Source organism: Oryctolagus cuniculus, chromosome 1 (assembly GCF_051225735.1).
Source record: "Oryctolagus cuniculus isolate XC-2025 breed Fujian yellow rabbit chromosome 1, ASM5122573v1, whole genome shotgun sequence".
Taxonomy (NCBI): Eukaryota; Metazoa; Chordata; class Mammalia; order Lagomorpha; family Leporidae; genus Oryctolagus; species Oryctolagus cuniculus.
In genome coordinates, this window is record NC_142867.1 from 160,146,263 (window position 1) to 160,160,560 (window position 14,298).

The 14,298-nt window shown below is 40.0% G+C and overlaps 1 protein-coding gene across 6 annotated transcripts in view; it reads right to left on the reverse strand.

The window, feature by feature from the left end:
- The window catches only part of SMC5 (structural maintenance of chromosomes 5), a 106,903-nt gene that overhangs the window by 90,472 nt on the left and 2,133 nt on the right, over window positions 1–14,298 (reverse strand). For 4 of the 6 annotated variants that reach the window (XM_017341738.4, XM_008256276.5, XM_002708237.6 and 1 more), the window contains exons 2-3: window positions 11,402–11,543; window positions 4,887–4,939 (exon numbers count right to left, since the gene is read on the reverse strand). In XM_017341738.4, the coding sequence (XP_017197227.1) occupies window positions 4,887–4,939; window positions 11,402–11,543 (195 nt within the window). Of the gene's footprint in view, window positions 1–4,886; window positions 4,940–6,018; window positions 6,251–11,401; window positions 11,544–14,298 lie in introns of all 6 variants that reach the window. The other 2 variants (XM_089336834.1, XM_089336848.1) reach the window with 1 other exon arrangement.

Here is a 14,298-nt window from a genome sequence, read left to right on the forward strand (position 1 = left end):
TTTGTTTTGGTTTCAACACCTGAGAAACCATTGTACAAAAGTATCTTAGGCAATCACTTTTAAAATATTGAGATTTAATTCACACATCATAGAACCCAACATTTTATATTGTACATTTCAACATGGTCTTTTTATTCTGATAAAATCCACATAACATAAAATATAACCAGTTTATACGTTTTCAGATATACACATCAACACCAGTTTTTAGTATATTCATATGGTTGTAGAAACATCAGTACTATCTGATCTGGAATATTTTCATCACCCTCCAAAAAGAAACCTGTATCTGTTAAGCAGTCAGCCCCATTTCCTCCTTCCCTCATACCCCAGCATTCATTAATTTATTCTGTCCCTATGGATTTGCCTATCTGGATATTTAATTGTGTCTGTTTTTTTTCACTAAGTGTAACGTTCTCAAAGTTCATCTACATTATAAAATGTGTCAGGACTTCACTCATTTTATGCTCCTTAATAGGTCATTGTATACCACATTTTGTTTAGCCATTAAGAGTTGTTGGAGGGGTCCAGTGCTGTGGTGTAATGGGTAAAGCTGCCACCTCCAGTGCCAGCATCCCATATGGGCACCGGGTTCTAGTCCTGGCTACTCCTCTTACCATCCAGCTCTCTGCTATGGCCTGGGAAAGCAGTAGAAGACGGCCCAAGTCTTTGGGCTCCTGCACCCTTGTGAGAGACCCAGAAAAAGCTCCTGGCTCCTGGCTTCAGATCAGCTCAACTCCGGCCATTGTAGCCACTTGAGGAATGAACCAGTGGATTAAGACCCCTCTCTCTCTCTCCCTCTCCCTCCCTCCCTCCCTCTCTCTCTCTCTCTCTCTGCCTCTGCCTTTCAAATAAATAAATACATCTTTCAAAAAAAAAAAAAAAGTTGATGGAGGTCAGAATGGTGTTGTAATATAGTGAGTTAAGCCACTAAATGCAGAAACAGCATTCCATATATGGGCAATGGTTCCAGTCCTGGCTGCTCCACTTCCAATCCAGCTCCCTGCTAATGCACCTAGAAAAGCAGTGGAGACCGGCCCAAGTGCTTGGGCCCCTGCACCCACGTGGGAGACCTGGCAGAAGGTCCTGGCTCCTGGCTTTTGCCTGACCCAACTCCAGCAGTTTCAGCCATTTGGGGAGTGAACCAGCAGATGGAAGACTTCTCACTCTTGTCTCCCCCCTTCTCTGTAACTCTACCTTCTAAATAAATAAAATAAACCTTTAAAAAAAACAGTAGATGGAAGTTGGGTAATTTATAATTTTTCACTATTACAATTAGGGAAATATAAGGTTATACAAATGAATAAATATTCTCTAGAATAGATATTGGACAAGTAACTGAATAAAAAAGTATGTATATTCTAAACACTGACAGATACTGCCAAACAAAAATGCACTAATGACACTACTCCAAAGACTACATAACAACATCTATTTCCTTTATACTATCATGTTACCAAATTTAATTTTCAGACTTTTCTGTAAGCTGACAGAAAAATTCTCATTAAATTCATTTTCTTGAAAATTAATAAAGGGCAGAGCCTCTATCTGTATTTATTGTTCATTTACTGTTGTGTTAACTTTCTTTGCTCATTTTCCTATTAGTTAATTTTTTAAAAAAAATCCATTTATTTATTTGAAAGAGTCAGAGAGGAGAACCACAGGCAAAGAGAGAGAGAGGGACAGAGACTGACAGAGAGAAGAAAGAGACAGAGACAGATCCTCCACCTGCTGGTTCACTCCCCAAAAGGTTCCAATGGCCAGGGCCAGGCAAGGCCAAAGCCAGGAGTCAGGCTCTTCTTCTAGTTCTATGTGAGTGCAAGGTCCCAAGCACCCGGGCCATCCTCTATTTTCTTCTCAGGTGTGTTATGAGAGATGGATTGAAGTGGAGCAGCCATTACTTGAACCAGCACACATAAGGGATGCCAACACTGTAGGCAGAGGTTTAACCTTCTATGCCACAGTGTCGGCCCCATTAGGGTAATTATAATAGGGTAATTATAATTAGCTAATTTATTATTTGTACTGATTGGCATAAAACATTAATAGCTTAGTAATTTTAAGACTTGTACAAGGTTACTTTTAAATGCTCATGGAAGCCGCATTAAAAGATAAAGTTATACTGAAGTTATACTGGTACCAAAATTTTTTTAGCCCACGCATAGTTTTTCTACAATACTTTCTTAGAATTCTTTGAAGTACAGCCTTATAAAGGCTTTTTGTGCTAAAACTGTTTTCTTCCATATGTCAATTTTTTTAACAAGGGTACCATCATATTTAGCTGGATTTTTATGAAACCTAAATGTCCTACCTTACTTTTTATGGTTATTGAGACTCGTATTCTGATTAGAAAGTTTTTTTAAGGTCCAAAGACCTTAAAAATACTCTACATTTTTCCTATTATTTCCTGGCCTTTGCATTTAGATTTTATTATATGTAGGGTGTCAAATAAAGCTATAAATTTATCTTTTAAGAATCAATAGCGAATTGCTTCAAGTTGTGATATTACTGTATAATAATAATAAAAAAAAACACCTATTTAGTATCTGTCCCCAGTTACTGGCACAGAACTGCTAAGCCCCTGGAACCTCCTGGCTGACAAAAGTGTACTTTGTTCTAATAAGGTAACTCCCATTAGGTTCCGACTAGAAGCTGGGAACTTTTGAGCTCCACATCCCTGCCCTCCAGAAGGGGAGGAGGGCTACTGACTGATTTAAGCATCAATCATGCCCATTTGAAGAAGTCTTCATGAAAACCCCTCAACTACAGAGTTCTCTGGATTGGTAAACACTTCTATGTGTTGTGAGGGTGGTGCACCCCAACTCCATGGGAAAAGAAGCTCCCACACTCATGATTTTTCCAGACCTCACCTTGTATCTGTCTTCACTTGGCTGTTCATCCGCACCTTTTATCATAAATGGGTAAATTAGGACCTGCACTGTCACGCAAAGGGTTAAGCGACCACCTACAATGCCAGTATCCCACATGGGTACAGGTTCCTGTTCTGGCTGCGCTACTTCTAATCCAGCTCCCTGCGAAAGTACCTGGGAAAGCAGCAGATGTTCTAAGCACTTGAGCCTCTGCCACCCACGTAGGAGACCCAGAAGAAGCTCTTGGCTTCAGCGGGCCCAGCCCTGGCCTTTTCAGCCATTTGGGGAAGAAATCAGTGGAAGGAAGACTTCTCTCCCTCTCTGTATAACTCTGTATTTCAAATAAATAAATTTTAAAAATAAATAAATAAGTGGGTAAATCTAAATAAAGCCTTTTCCTTGAGTTCTGTAAGCCAGTCTAATAATGAAATCTGAGGGGAGAGTCCTGGGAATCCCAATTTGTAGCTGACTGGTCAGCTGCACAGGTCACAATCCAGGACTTGGAAACAGCATCTGACGTGGGGAACAGTCTTGTGGGAATGAGCCCTTAGTCCATGAACTCTGACAAACTCTGGTTAGGGTTACAAATGATCTGCACTGAAGAGTGTGGTAGGAAAAAAGCCACACCTCTGGTGTCATGTTTTGTGTTGTGGTAAATGTGAGAGTTCCAAAAACAATTTGGCTTTTCCTGTCTCTGTAATATCCTACACATAATTAACAGCTACCTCTACAATAAAATTCCCGTCTCTGTATCTGTTCCTAGTTTCTCCATCACACTCCTCTAATCTTCTATACCAGTACCACACTGCTGTAACTGACGTGTTACACTGTACTTTAACATCTGGTACAAAAAAGCCTGATGTACAGCTTTGCTTTTTCAAAATTTTCTTGGGTTTTCTGACAAATCTACTCAAGATGAATGCTGCAATCAACTTGTAAACTTACCTGTCAAGACTCTCATTGGAATTTTATCAAATACATTCAGTAATATGAAAAGGAAGGACCTACTAAGAATGGTATTAATTTTACATCTCTAGGAACATGACACATGCTTCTCCTCAGATGCACAGGTTTCAAATGTTTTTGCACCAAAATAAATTCATCTTTAATTTCACTTTCACGAACTTTTTGAAGTACTCTTGAATTCAGTTACTAGTCGTCATTTTCAGTAATATTTTAATATTTTTCAACAAGTTATTTTTACTTCCATGTGTCTATTTTTCATCTCTACACAAATTTTAAAATTTCAAGCAACTTTTAAGTAGAAGTAATTTCCCCAAAGCCTATAAAATGGTAAGGGCTATCATATAACCTTTTTCACATCAAAAACTCCACAGCTTTCTATCAATTCTCCAAAAAAGAACAACTCTTGTCTAAAATTCATGTACACAATGTGAATATTCATGTACAGAAGACTAAGTGTATACACCAAGAATGGTCAACTGGTTCCATTAAAAATGGCATCTGTGATCCATCAGAAACCACTCCCAAGAGTGGTCAACTGAAACTATCCAACCTCTAGGGAAAGGGGCACCATGAAGAATTATTAGTACATAAAGGAGGAATGAGAAATGACAACCTAAGTATTCAGCTATCAATATTAGTTACTTCTAGAAGTACACTTATGGCAAGGCTTCCATTTTCATCTAAATTGTTTATACTTTAACAGGTAAGTATATATTACTTTCAAAATCAGCAAAAACCATGTATTTTAAATTTGTGAAAACTATTATAAACTTAACAAATACTTTCACAATAGTATATTTCTATTTCATTACTTCAATAAAAATAATGTCCTTGATAATTTTTCCAAAATAAAATTCTTAACAATTTAAAATTTTAAAGATGCATGAAAAATAAAAAATTCCTTGTCTGGATAAAGTATACATTAAATATTACTTCTTATAATATTTATGTCATAATGCTATATTAATATTCATTTCTAAAGTCAACAAAAAAGCATAAATATAAACCAACAAACTGTACAAGAAGTTGTTTAGCATTTTCAACACTTACAATTCAATTTCAACCATGCCTCTGGAACATCCTCTCTTCACAAAAAACCCAACCTGAGACATAAAAAAACAAAAAAGTGAGCACTGTGAGGACATTCCCACATTAAAAAACAGAATTTCAGCACTCATTATTTGAAAAATCCAGATTTTATTTTCCCCCAGTAACTATTTTATGCTCATTCCTATCACTTCCTGAAACTATCTTTCTCAAATATGGGTCTCTTCCTTTATTCCCTCCCATAGACAAAAATACTATTAGTTAAAATATATTAAACTCCTACGTGTCAGGTAATCTATATATTATAAAGCCAAGCCAACAGGTGGCAGAAAAAATATGTGAGTCCAGGTAACCTGGTTCCAGAGTCAGTGTACTTAGCCAATATATGAAACACACTCTGAAAAGAAAAAGAACCTGTGGGAAAATACTCATAGGTCCCATAACTTAGCCACTCAGCACTGTGCCAAACCTTCTCACAAAGGCTTCTACAAAGCTGCACAGATTAAACATTGACAGTTATTCTAATGTTATCCGTCATGGTAGCAACTGAGGTAAAATTCCCATCAAGTATCTTTTAAAAAGGAAAAATAACAATTTACACAATAAAATACACTCATTTGAGTTAGTCTTGTATGACTATGATCCTAAGCAGGAAAACAGACTCTGCGTCTAAAAAATAAAAAAATCAGATTGGATCTTAAATCAGGTTATAATTCAGCAATAAATGGTAAAAATGTAGAAAATTTATCTTGCAAATAATATTTCAACAGCAGTGATGACAGTGGTAACAATCACAAGAGCAAACACTTATCAAGCATTGCTACACACTGCTGTACTAAGCACAATGCATAAATATTTTTACTTAATACTCACAAGCAAGTATATTTTATAGCCATTTTATAGATGATGAAACTGAGACCCAGAAAATGAAAAAGAAACCCTGTTTCTGCAACCAGAAAGTATAACTTAATGCTTTAACATCAACTGTTTGGGTCCAAATCTCAACTTTGCCATACAGAAGTTGTCTGACCATGGCCAGGTAACTTCTTTGTTTCCTCAAAGATGGGAAAAACAACAGCATCACTGTAGGCTTGCTATCTGCTCACTAACTTCTAACAATCAAAATACTAGATACCGTGGCCGGTGCTGTGGCACAGCAGGTTAAGGCCCTGGCCTGAAGCGCTGGCATTCCATATGGGCGCCGGTTCTAGTCCCAGCTGCTCCTCTTCCGATCCAGCTCTCTGCTGTGGCCTGGGAAAGCAGTAGGAGATGGCCAAGTCCTTGGGCCCCTGCACCCACGTGGGAGACCTGGAAGAAGCTCCTGGCTCCTGGCTTCAGGTCTGCGCAGCTCTGGCTGTTGCAGCCATCTGGGGAGTGAATCAGCGGATGGAAGACCTCTCTCTGTCTCTACCTCTCTCTATTAACTCTTTCAAATAAATAAAAATAAATCTTTTAAATAAATAAGTAGATTTGACACCAAGGAGAAAAACCCAGAAGGCATTTCTTTTAAGTATTCACATAGATGATGCAGAACATGCTTGCAATGAGTTTTTATATTAGCATTTAAACAAAAATACAACATTAAAATATTCTGAGAACGTGATTATCCCTTAAATACTACACCTGTGGATACCCAAAGGGTTGCAATCTGCTGTCTAGGAAACAGGGCATTCCACAGCCTCCCTTAACAATGCTACCACTTCAGGATCAGAAGAGACGTGTTTTCTTCAAAACAATAAACACGAGAAGGTAGGCAAAAACTGTTATACCCTAACTCATCCAACTGTATAGCTTTGGAGTAAAATCTAACCATGACACAGAGATGGGGATTTAACTAATGAGCTGACAATTTAAAAATTACACATTAATATTCCTAAAAATCAGAGTTGATCCTTGGACATTATTTACTCTAACTCTTATCTCTAAAATGAAGAAAACGAAGTTCAGACAACTAAGACCACAAGGCTAATTACTCAGAGAAAAGCCATCTTTTCTACTTCCTCCAATCTCCTATGTAACAAGGGAAAAAAAGTTTATTCATAATCTTAAGGAACATAAGCTTCAATGTTGTAACCCTACATTAAATTTTATGTCTAACTAAGACATTCTAGAATATCATTTTCATAATATATTAATATTTGCTTTTCATTTCAAGCCATAACCTATCATTTTGCTTATTATACAGAATATACCAATCTTTTTTTCTTTTTAAATTTATTTGACAGGAAGAGTTAGACAGTGAGAGAGAGAGAAAGGTCTTCCTTCCATTGGTTCACTGCCCAAATGGCCGCTATGGCTGGCGCTGCGCCATCTGAAGCCGGGAGCCAGGTGCTTCCTCCTGGTCTCCCACGCGGGTGCAGGGGCCCAAGCACCTGGGCCATCCTCCACTGCCTTCCCAGGCCACAGCAAAGAGCTGGACTGGAAGAGGAGCAACCAGGACTAGAACCCGGCGCCCATATGGGATGCCGGCGCTGCAGGCAGAGGATTAACCAAGTGAGCCACGGCGCCGGCCCTGAATATACCAATCTTTCATTATGTTTTCTCTACCTTCTCCCAGTTTGCAGCTCATGTTTTTCTTTATGGTGTCTTCTCTCTTGGTTCTATCAGAGTTAAACTTAACCAATACTTTGCTTTTTAGTCTATATTTTTATTTAAGCAATTTTTCCTAAACCCAAAAGTCATAAAGATGGTCTCATTTATTACCAGTATCTCCTGAAAACTTTTTTGGTCAATCACACTTAGACCTTCAGTTAACGTGGCACTAGTTTTTGTTCTAATGTGAGGATGACTCAATTTCATTTTTTTAGTACACAGATACTTGTGTCAGTACTATCTATCCATCTTTCCCCACTGATCTCCAATGCTAGCTTGTCATAAATCAAGATTCTACTAACCATGGCTTTGTTTCTGGCTTTAGAGGAAGGCAGAGATCTTCCACCCGCTATGGCCGCAGTAAGGCCAGGCCAAAGTCAGGAGTCTGGAACTCAATCCTGTGCTCCCATGTGGCACCAGAGTTACTTGGCCATCTTCCACAGCTTTCCCAGGCACATTAGTAGGGGGCTGGGTAAGAAGTGGAGCAGCCAAGACTCAAACCAGCACTCATATGGGATATCACGTGGTGGCATTATTGTTAGAACTAATCCATGACTACCCTTGTTTGGTATTCTCTTTAAGAGATTTAACAGCTGCATTATTTATTTATTTATTTAACAGACAGAGTTAGACAGTGTGAGAGAGAGACAGAGAGAAAGGTCTTCCTTCTGTTGGTTCACCCCCCAAATGGCCGCAACAGCTGGAGCTACGCCGATCTGAAGCCAAGAGCCAGGTACTTCTTCCTGGTCTCCAACGTGGTGCAGGTACCCAAGCACTTGGGCCATCCTCCACTGCCTTCCCGGGCCACAGCAGAGAGCTGGACTGGAAGAGGAGCAACCGGGACTAGAACCCGGCACCCATATAGGATGCCGGCGCCGCTGGAGAAGGATTAACCAAGTGAGCCATGACACAGACCCCTGCATTAATTAATTAATTTAAATTTATTTGATTTTTCTACTTACCAAATCTTGATCATTTATACAGCTACAGAAACCTATCTATACATCAACTTTACAAATTAAACTTCACTAGCATAAACTTGTTCATAATATTTTCTCCTAAATCTTTTTTTTAAAGATTTATTTATTTTATTTGAAAGGCAATTACAGAGAGAGGAAGAGACAGAGAGAGATCGATCTTCCATCCAGTGCTTCACTCCCCAAATGGCTACAACAGCTGGAGCTGGGCCAAACAAAGCCAGGAGCCAGGAGCTTTTTCCGGGTCTCTCACATGGGTAGCTCTGCTTCTCCAAATAATAAATCTTTAAAAAAAAAAAAGTGAAGCAGCCAGGACTTGAACTAGAGCCCAGATGGGATGCCAGTACTACAGATAGTGGCTTAACCTGCTGCACCACAGTGCCAGCTGCAACCATCTTTATCTCTAAAAATATTGTTTGCTGGGGCTGGTGCTGTGGCACAGTGGGTTAAAGCTCTGGCCTGAAGAGCCAGCATCCCATGTGGGCCCTGGTTCTAGTCCCAGCTGCTCCTCTTCCGATCCAGCTCTCTCCTGTGGCCTGGGCCCCTGCATCCACATGGGAGACCTGGAAGAAGCGCCTGGCTCCTGGCTTCAGATCAGCGCAGCTGCAGCCACTGCGGCCATCTGGGGAGTGAACCAGCAGATAGAAGACCTCTCTGTCTCTACCTCTCACTATAACTCTGTCTTTCAAATGAATAAAAATAAATCTTTAAAAAATATTTTTTTGCTTTAAAGTCTATTTTGTCTGGCATTAATTCAGCAACACTGAATTTCATATTTACCCAACAGGTATTATTCACCTTTTTACTCTGAACTTTTCTGTATTGCTTTATTTTAGATATGGTTATTGTAAACAACGTAAGACTGAACTTTATCCATTCTAATACTTTATCATTTAATGAGTTTAGGTCACTTCTAACATTAACTTACAATTATGTTTACACATCTATCATCTTACTTTGTGATTCTTAATTATCTCATTTTCTAGACTGTATTTTTTAATGCTCATTTTTTATTTATTTTCTTCTATATGAAAGATAGAGCAACAAAGATAGAGACAGAGAGTTCTTCTGTGTGCTAATTCAGACCCCCAAATATCCACAACAGCCAGGGCTGGAGCAGGCCAAAGCAAGGAGCTGGGAACTCCATCGGGGCCTCCCACTTGAAGTCTGGGGACCAGGCACTTGAGCCATTATCCACTGCTTCTCAGGATGCATTAGCAGGAACCTGGATCAGAAGTACCATAGCTGTGAGTTCAATCAGGCATTCTACTATGAGATGCAGATGTCCTTAGGTGGCAGGTATACCACAACACCAGCTCTTGTATTTGTTTCTTTAAAAAAAAAAAAGATTAATATATTTACTTGAAAGGCAGTGTTAGAGAAGCAGAGGCAGAGAAAGAGAGGCCTTCTATCCACTGGTTCACTCTCCAAATGGCCGCAATGGCCAGAGCTGTGCTGATCCGAAGACAGGAGCCAGGAGCTTCCCACGGGTCTCCCACGTGGGTGCAGGAGCCCAAGCACTTGGGCCACCTTCTGCTGCTTTCCCAGGCCACAGCAGAGAGCTGGATCACAAGTGAAGCAGCCAGGACTCAAACCGGCACCCAAAAAGGAGGCCAGCACTGCAGACGTTGGCCCCCATGTGTTTGCTCTAATACTATACCTGTCCGTTAACTTTCTTCAAGTAATATATTTTTAATTTCATTATGTTCTATTAGATTCTTTTCCAAATTGATCTTTTTGTCATGTATTCCTCTGTTATATTTGCAACCTTCTTTTATTTCCTTAAGCGAATTACAAATACTTAGTTTACTATCTGTTCCTACGAGCTTTGCAGAGCTCATCATGCAATCTGTTTTTGCTTGATGTAATTTTAGGTAATTCATTTTTCACATGTTTTATGACTTCTTAGGATGGACTCATGAATTTCTTGAAACTTCATGTTAGAATTCATCTGAGGACTAGGTTAAAAGTATTTTCCTTGAAGGGATAGTTATGTTTGCTTCTGCCAGGTACCTTGAAGGTATTACTGAGACCACTTAAAAATTTGGATTTATGATATTTAAGCCACATAGGTAATATGAATTCTGGCCCCCAATGCATGTTAAGGCTTGTGGTTAAGAATTCTCTGGGCCGGCACCCCGGCTCAATAGGCTAATCCTCCACCTACTGGCGCCGGCACACCAGGTTCTAGTTCTGGTCGGGGGGCCAGATTCTGTCCCGGTTGCCCCTCTTCCAGGCCGGCTCTCTGCTGTGGCCCAGGAGTGCAGTGGAGGATGGCCCAAGTCCTTGGGCCCTGCACCCCATGGGAAACCAGGAGAAGCACCTGGCTCCTGCCTTCGTGGTGCACTGGCCACAGCGTGCCGGCCATGGTGGCCATTGGAGGGTGAACCAACAGCAAAGGAAGACCTTTCTCTCTGTCTCTCTCTCACACTGTCCACTCTGCCTGTTAAAAAAAAAAAAAAAAAAAAAAAAAAAAGAATTCTCTGGAAGACTTTTCTCCCCACTGTATTCAGAATGACCAATGAGATAATTAAGTAACCCAACTGCCCCTTTGGTGTTTTTTTCTGCTGCATATACCGCCTGCCTTCTCCTATCTCATCTCAGGTCCCCTACGAGTTGCAAACCATTCAAACGCAGGTTTTTAAATGTCCCTGAGAAAACAACTCAAGTCTGCTATGTCTTTAGATTCTTATTATTTTTTAAAAAGATTTATGACATTATTTCTAGCATTTCAGGTGTTACATACATGGAGAGTTCTCAAGCGATATAGTCCAAAACAGTTCTAGAGATGAGACTCTCCTTTCAGCTTCTCTTATCTGCTAAATTCATTCCTTACATTCAAACACTAGAACTTCACTATACTCATAAAACTGAGAAAAATAAACTTGTTTGTTAGTAAAAGGACTGAACAGTTTTAGATATTCTTTAAAAGTTCTTCAGTTAACTCACCTTATCTGCCCGTCCCATGAAAGCAGGTTTGCCTGCTAATCCAAGGCAAATGGCACACACAATACTCGACTTTCCTGTTCCATTAGCTCCAATAATCATATTTAAGTGGGGTCCAGGAGATACTTCGCAGACATCATATGTTCTGAATTATAAAGAAATGAAATTATTAAGCAGAGATAAGAATATGTTCTTTATAAAAGCACTCTTTCTCACTTTACATCATCATCTACAAGTTTCCCAAATTCCTTTAAAATCCAGCTCACCTTACAAATTCAACATTATCTACAGGTTGCTTACAACTTATAGTTAGAAAGTCACTGGAAGAAATGAGAAAGTGATAATGCATATCTAAAATGCAAACATCAGAGAGAAAATAAGATGCCTTTTTCAAAATCAAGTCTGTTGAAAAAAGCGAGTTTGATGTGATTTATTTTTATTATCACAATTCATGAGACAATATCAAAGTGATCACTACACAAATAAAATAATTTTCAAACAAATTTTCATACAACCAGTTATGTTATGTTATCTTATGTATGTTATCTTAAATCTGTAGATTTTTTTCATTTGTACTTCTCCTGAATTAAAATGCTTAGTGGCTACTTACCATATTTTAATATGTAAAACAATTCAATCAAATTACTCTTATTCCAATGAAGGTATATATCAACAGAATGCTTTTATTTTGTTATTAAGTAAAAACAAAGAAGAACACTGATTTCATGCTGCCAGAAGAGTCACCAAAGAATCTACCTCTGGTTTACAGTGAAACCAATTTTATTCTTATGAGAGAAAAAGATGTATTGTCACCCAGCTTAAAAATGTTCTGCAATGTTCCCTCAGAACATCGAGCTGATGTTGTCTAGCACTCCACCTGCATTCTTATTAGCTGCAAAGGACAGTTCGACAGAACGTGAAGCAAGCTGACTTGGGGCTGAATACCCTGAACCGGAACCCAAAAATAACGCAACGTGCCTGCAGCATTTCTTTTTTTTTTTTTAATTAATTAATTAATTTGAAAGTCAGAGTTACAGAGAGAAAAGGAAAGGCAGAGACAGAGAGAGGTCTTCCATCCGCTGGTTCACTCCCCGGATGGCCCCAATGGCCAGAGCTACGCTGGTCCAAAGCCAGGAGCAAGGTGTTTCTTCCAGGTCTCCCACACGGGTGCAGGGGCCCAAAGACTTGGGCCATCTTCCACTGCTTTCCCAGGCCACAGCAGAGAGCTGGATCAGAAGTAGAGCAGCCAGATGCAAACCAGCACCCGCCAGATGCAAACCAGCACCCATATGGCATGTAAGCACTGCAGGCTGGGGCTTTACCCGCTACACCACAGCACCAGCCCCGCCTGCAGCATTTCAGTTAGTGCTCAGGTAGCTATCGACTAACTCCCCAAGAACATTTGTTCAGCCTGTTATCAGCTGCTAACCATATAAATTGAACCAACCACACTTCAACTTTAATGCTTCAAAAAATTAATGATTCCAAAATGCCAGATAATACTAAAATAAACAGAGGTAAGTAATTAACATAAGGAAAAAGTAGCTTCCACAAGTTTTCCAGTCTCACTCCTAAACACAGCATCTATCCACTTTGTCTTTTCAGATACTTTGTTCTCTTAGCAGCTCAGTCTTAAAAGAATCCTTCATTATGCTTAACACATTCAAAACTAAATCCACCATCTTTTCCATCCCATCCAAAACTTCTATGGCTTCTTAGTGAAGAGAATCAATCACTAACACCATCACTCAAATCAGAAACCCAGGCATTACTTTTGCATCATCCTGATTCTTTCATCTCCTTGCCTCAACCCAGACCAATGCCCCATCACCCAATCAATGACACCACCTCATCATACTAACTCAGTTCGTACACATGCAAATCTATCACGTTAAATAAAGAAAAGTTGGGAAAGGAACCCTTGGTAATTTTGCCCTCGTTGCATCTTTTTCTATTTGTTATCTCCTTTCCCTATTCTCGCTCAGATTTCTACATCCTACCAACAATGTACCTCTGTTTTCTGGTCTACTTATTTTTTCTTCAAGCCTTTGCATGCACTGTTTCTTCAGATGAGAAATCTTTTTTTATCCTCAATTTCATTTCACTTGGCTCACTCACAGGAACCTTTCCTAACTCTACTCTGAATTCTCTGACTACTCTTCCTACTGTCTTGCTAATTCTCTAAGCCTACCCCTCCTCTACTTTACTCCTCAAACTCAGGGTCGCCCAATCAGTAAAAGCAAACAAAATATCCCGAGCTCTGAACTTTTCTTTCTCCTCCTTACAGTCAACTTTTCCTTCCTCACACCTCATTCATTCTTCCACAGCCTTCCAAGTCTTCTGCTTCGCTTTTTTTTTTTTTAATTTATTTGACAGATAGACAGTGAGAGAGAGAGAAAAGTCTTCTTTCTATTGGTTCACCCCCCAAATGGCCACTACGGCCGGAGCTACGCCGATCTGAAGCTAGGAGCCAGGTGCTTACTCCTGGTCTCCCATGTGGGTGCAGGAGCCCAAGCACTTGGGCCATCCTCCACTGCCCTCACGGGCCACAGCAGAGAGCTGGACTGGAAGAGGAGCAACCGGGACTAGAAGCCGGTGCTCATATGGGATGCCGGCGCCGCAGGCGGAGGATTAACCAAGTGAGCCACGGTGCCGGCCCCTGCTTCGCTGCTTTATCAAATGGTCAAAAACTGCCTAACAGCTAAATGCAATGGGCTCTTTTCAGCCCTGCTATCTGCCTTCAACACTTTTCTCTTGGCTTCTCTGATGATAGTATCCCAGGGTTCTCCTCCCTGGACAGGTCCTTCCCAGTCTGTGAGTTCCTCCTTTGCTCATCCTTAAATGCAGGCATCCCCTGAGGACTCCAAAAGTGGGACTTCTTATCTCTCCAACTTGTATTT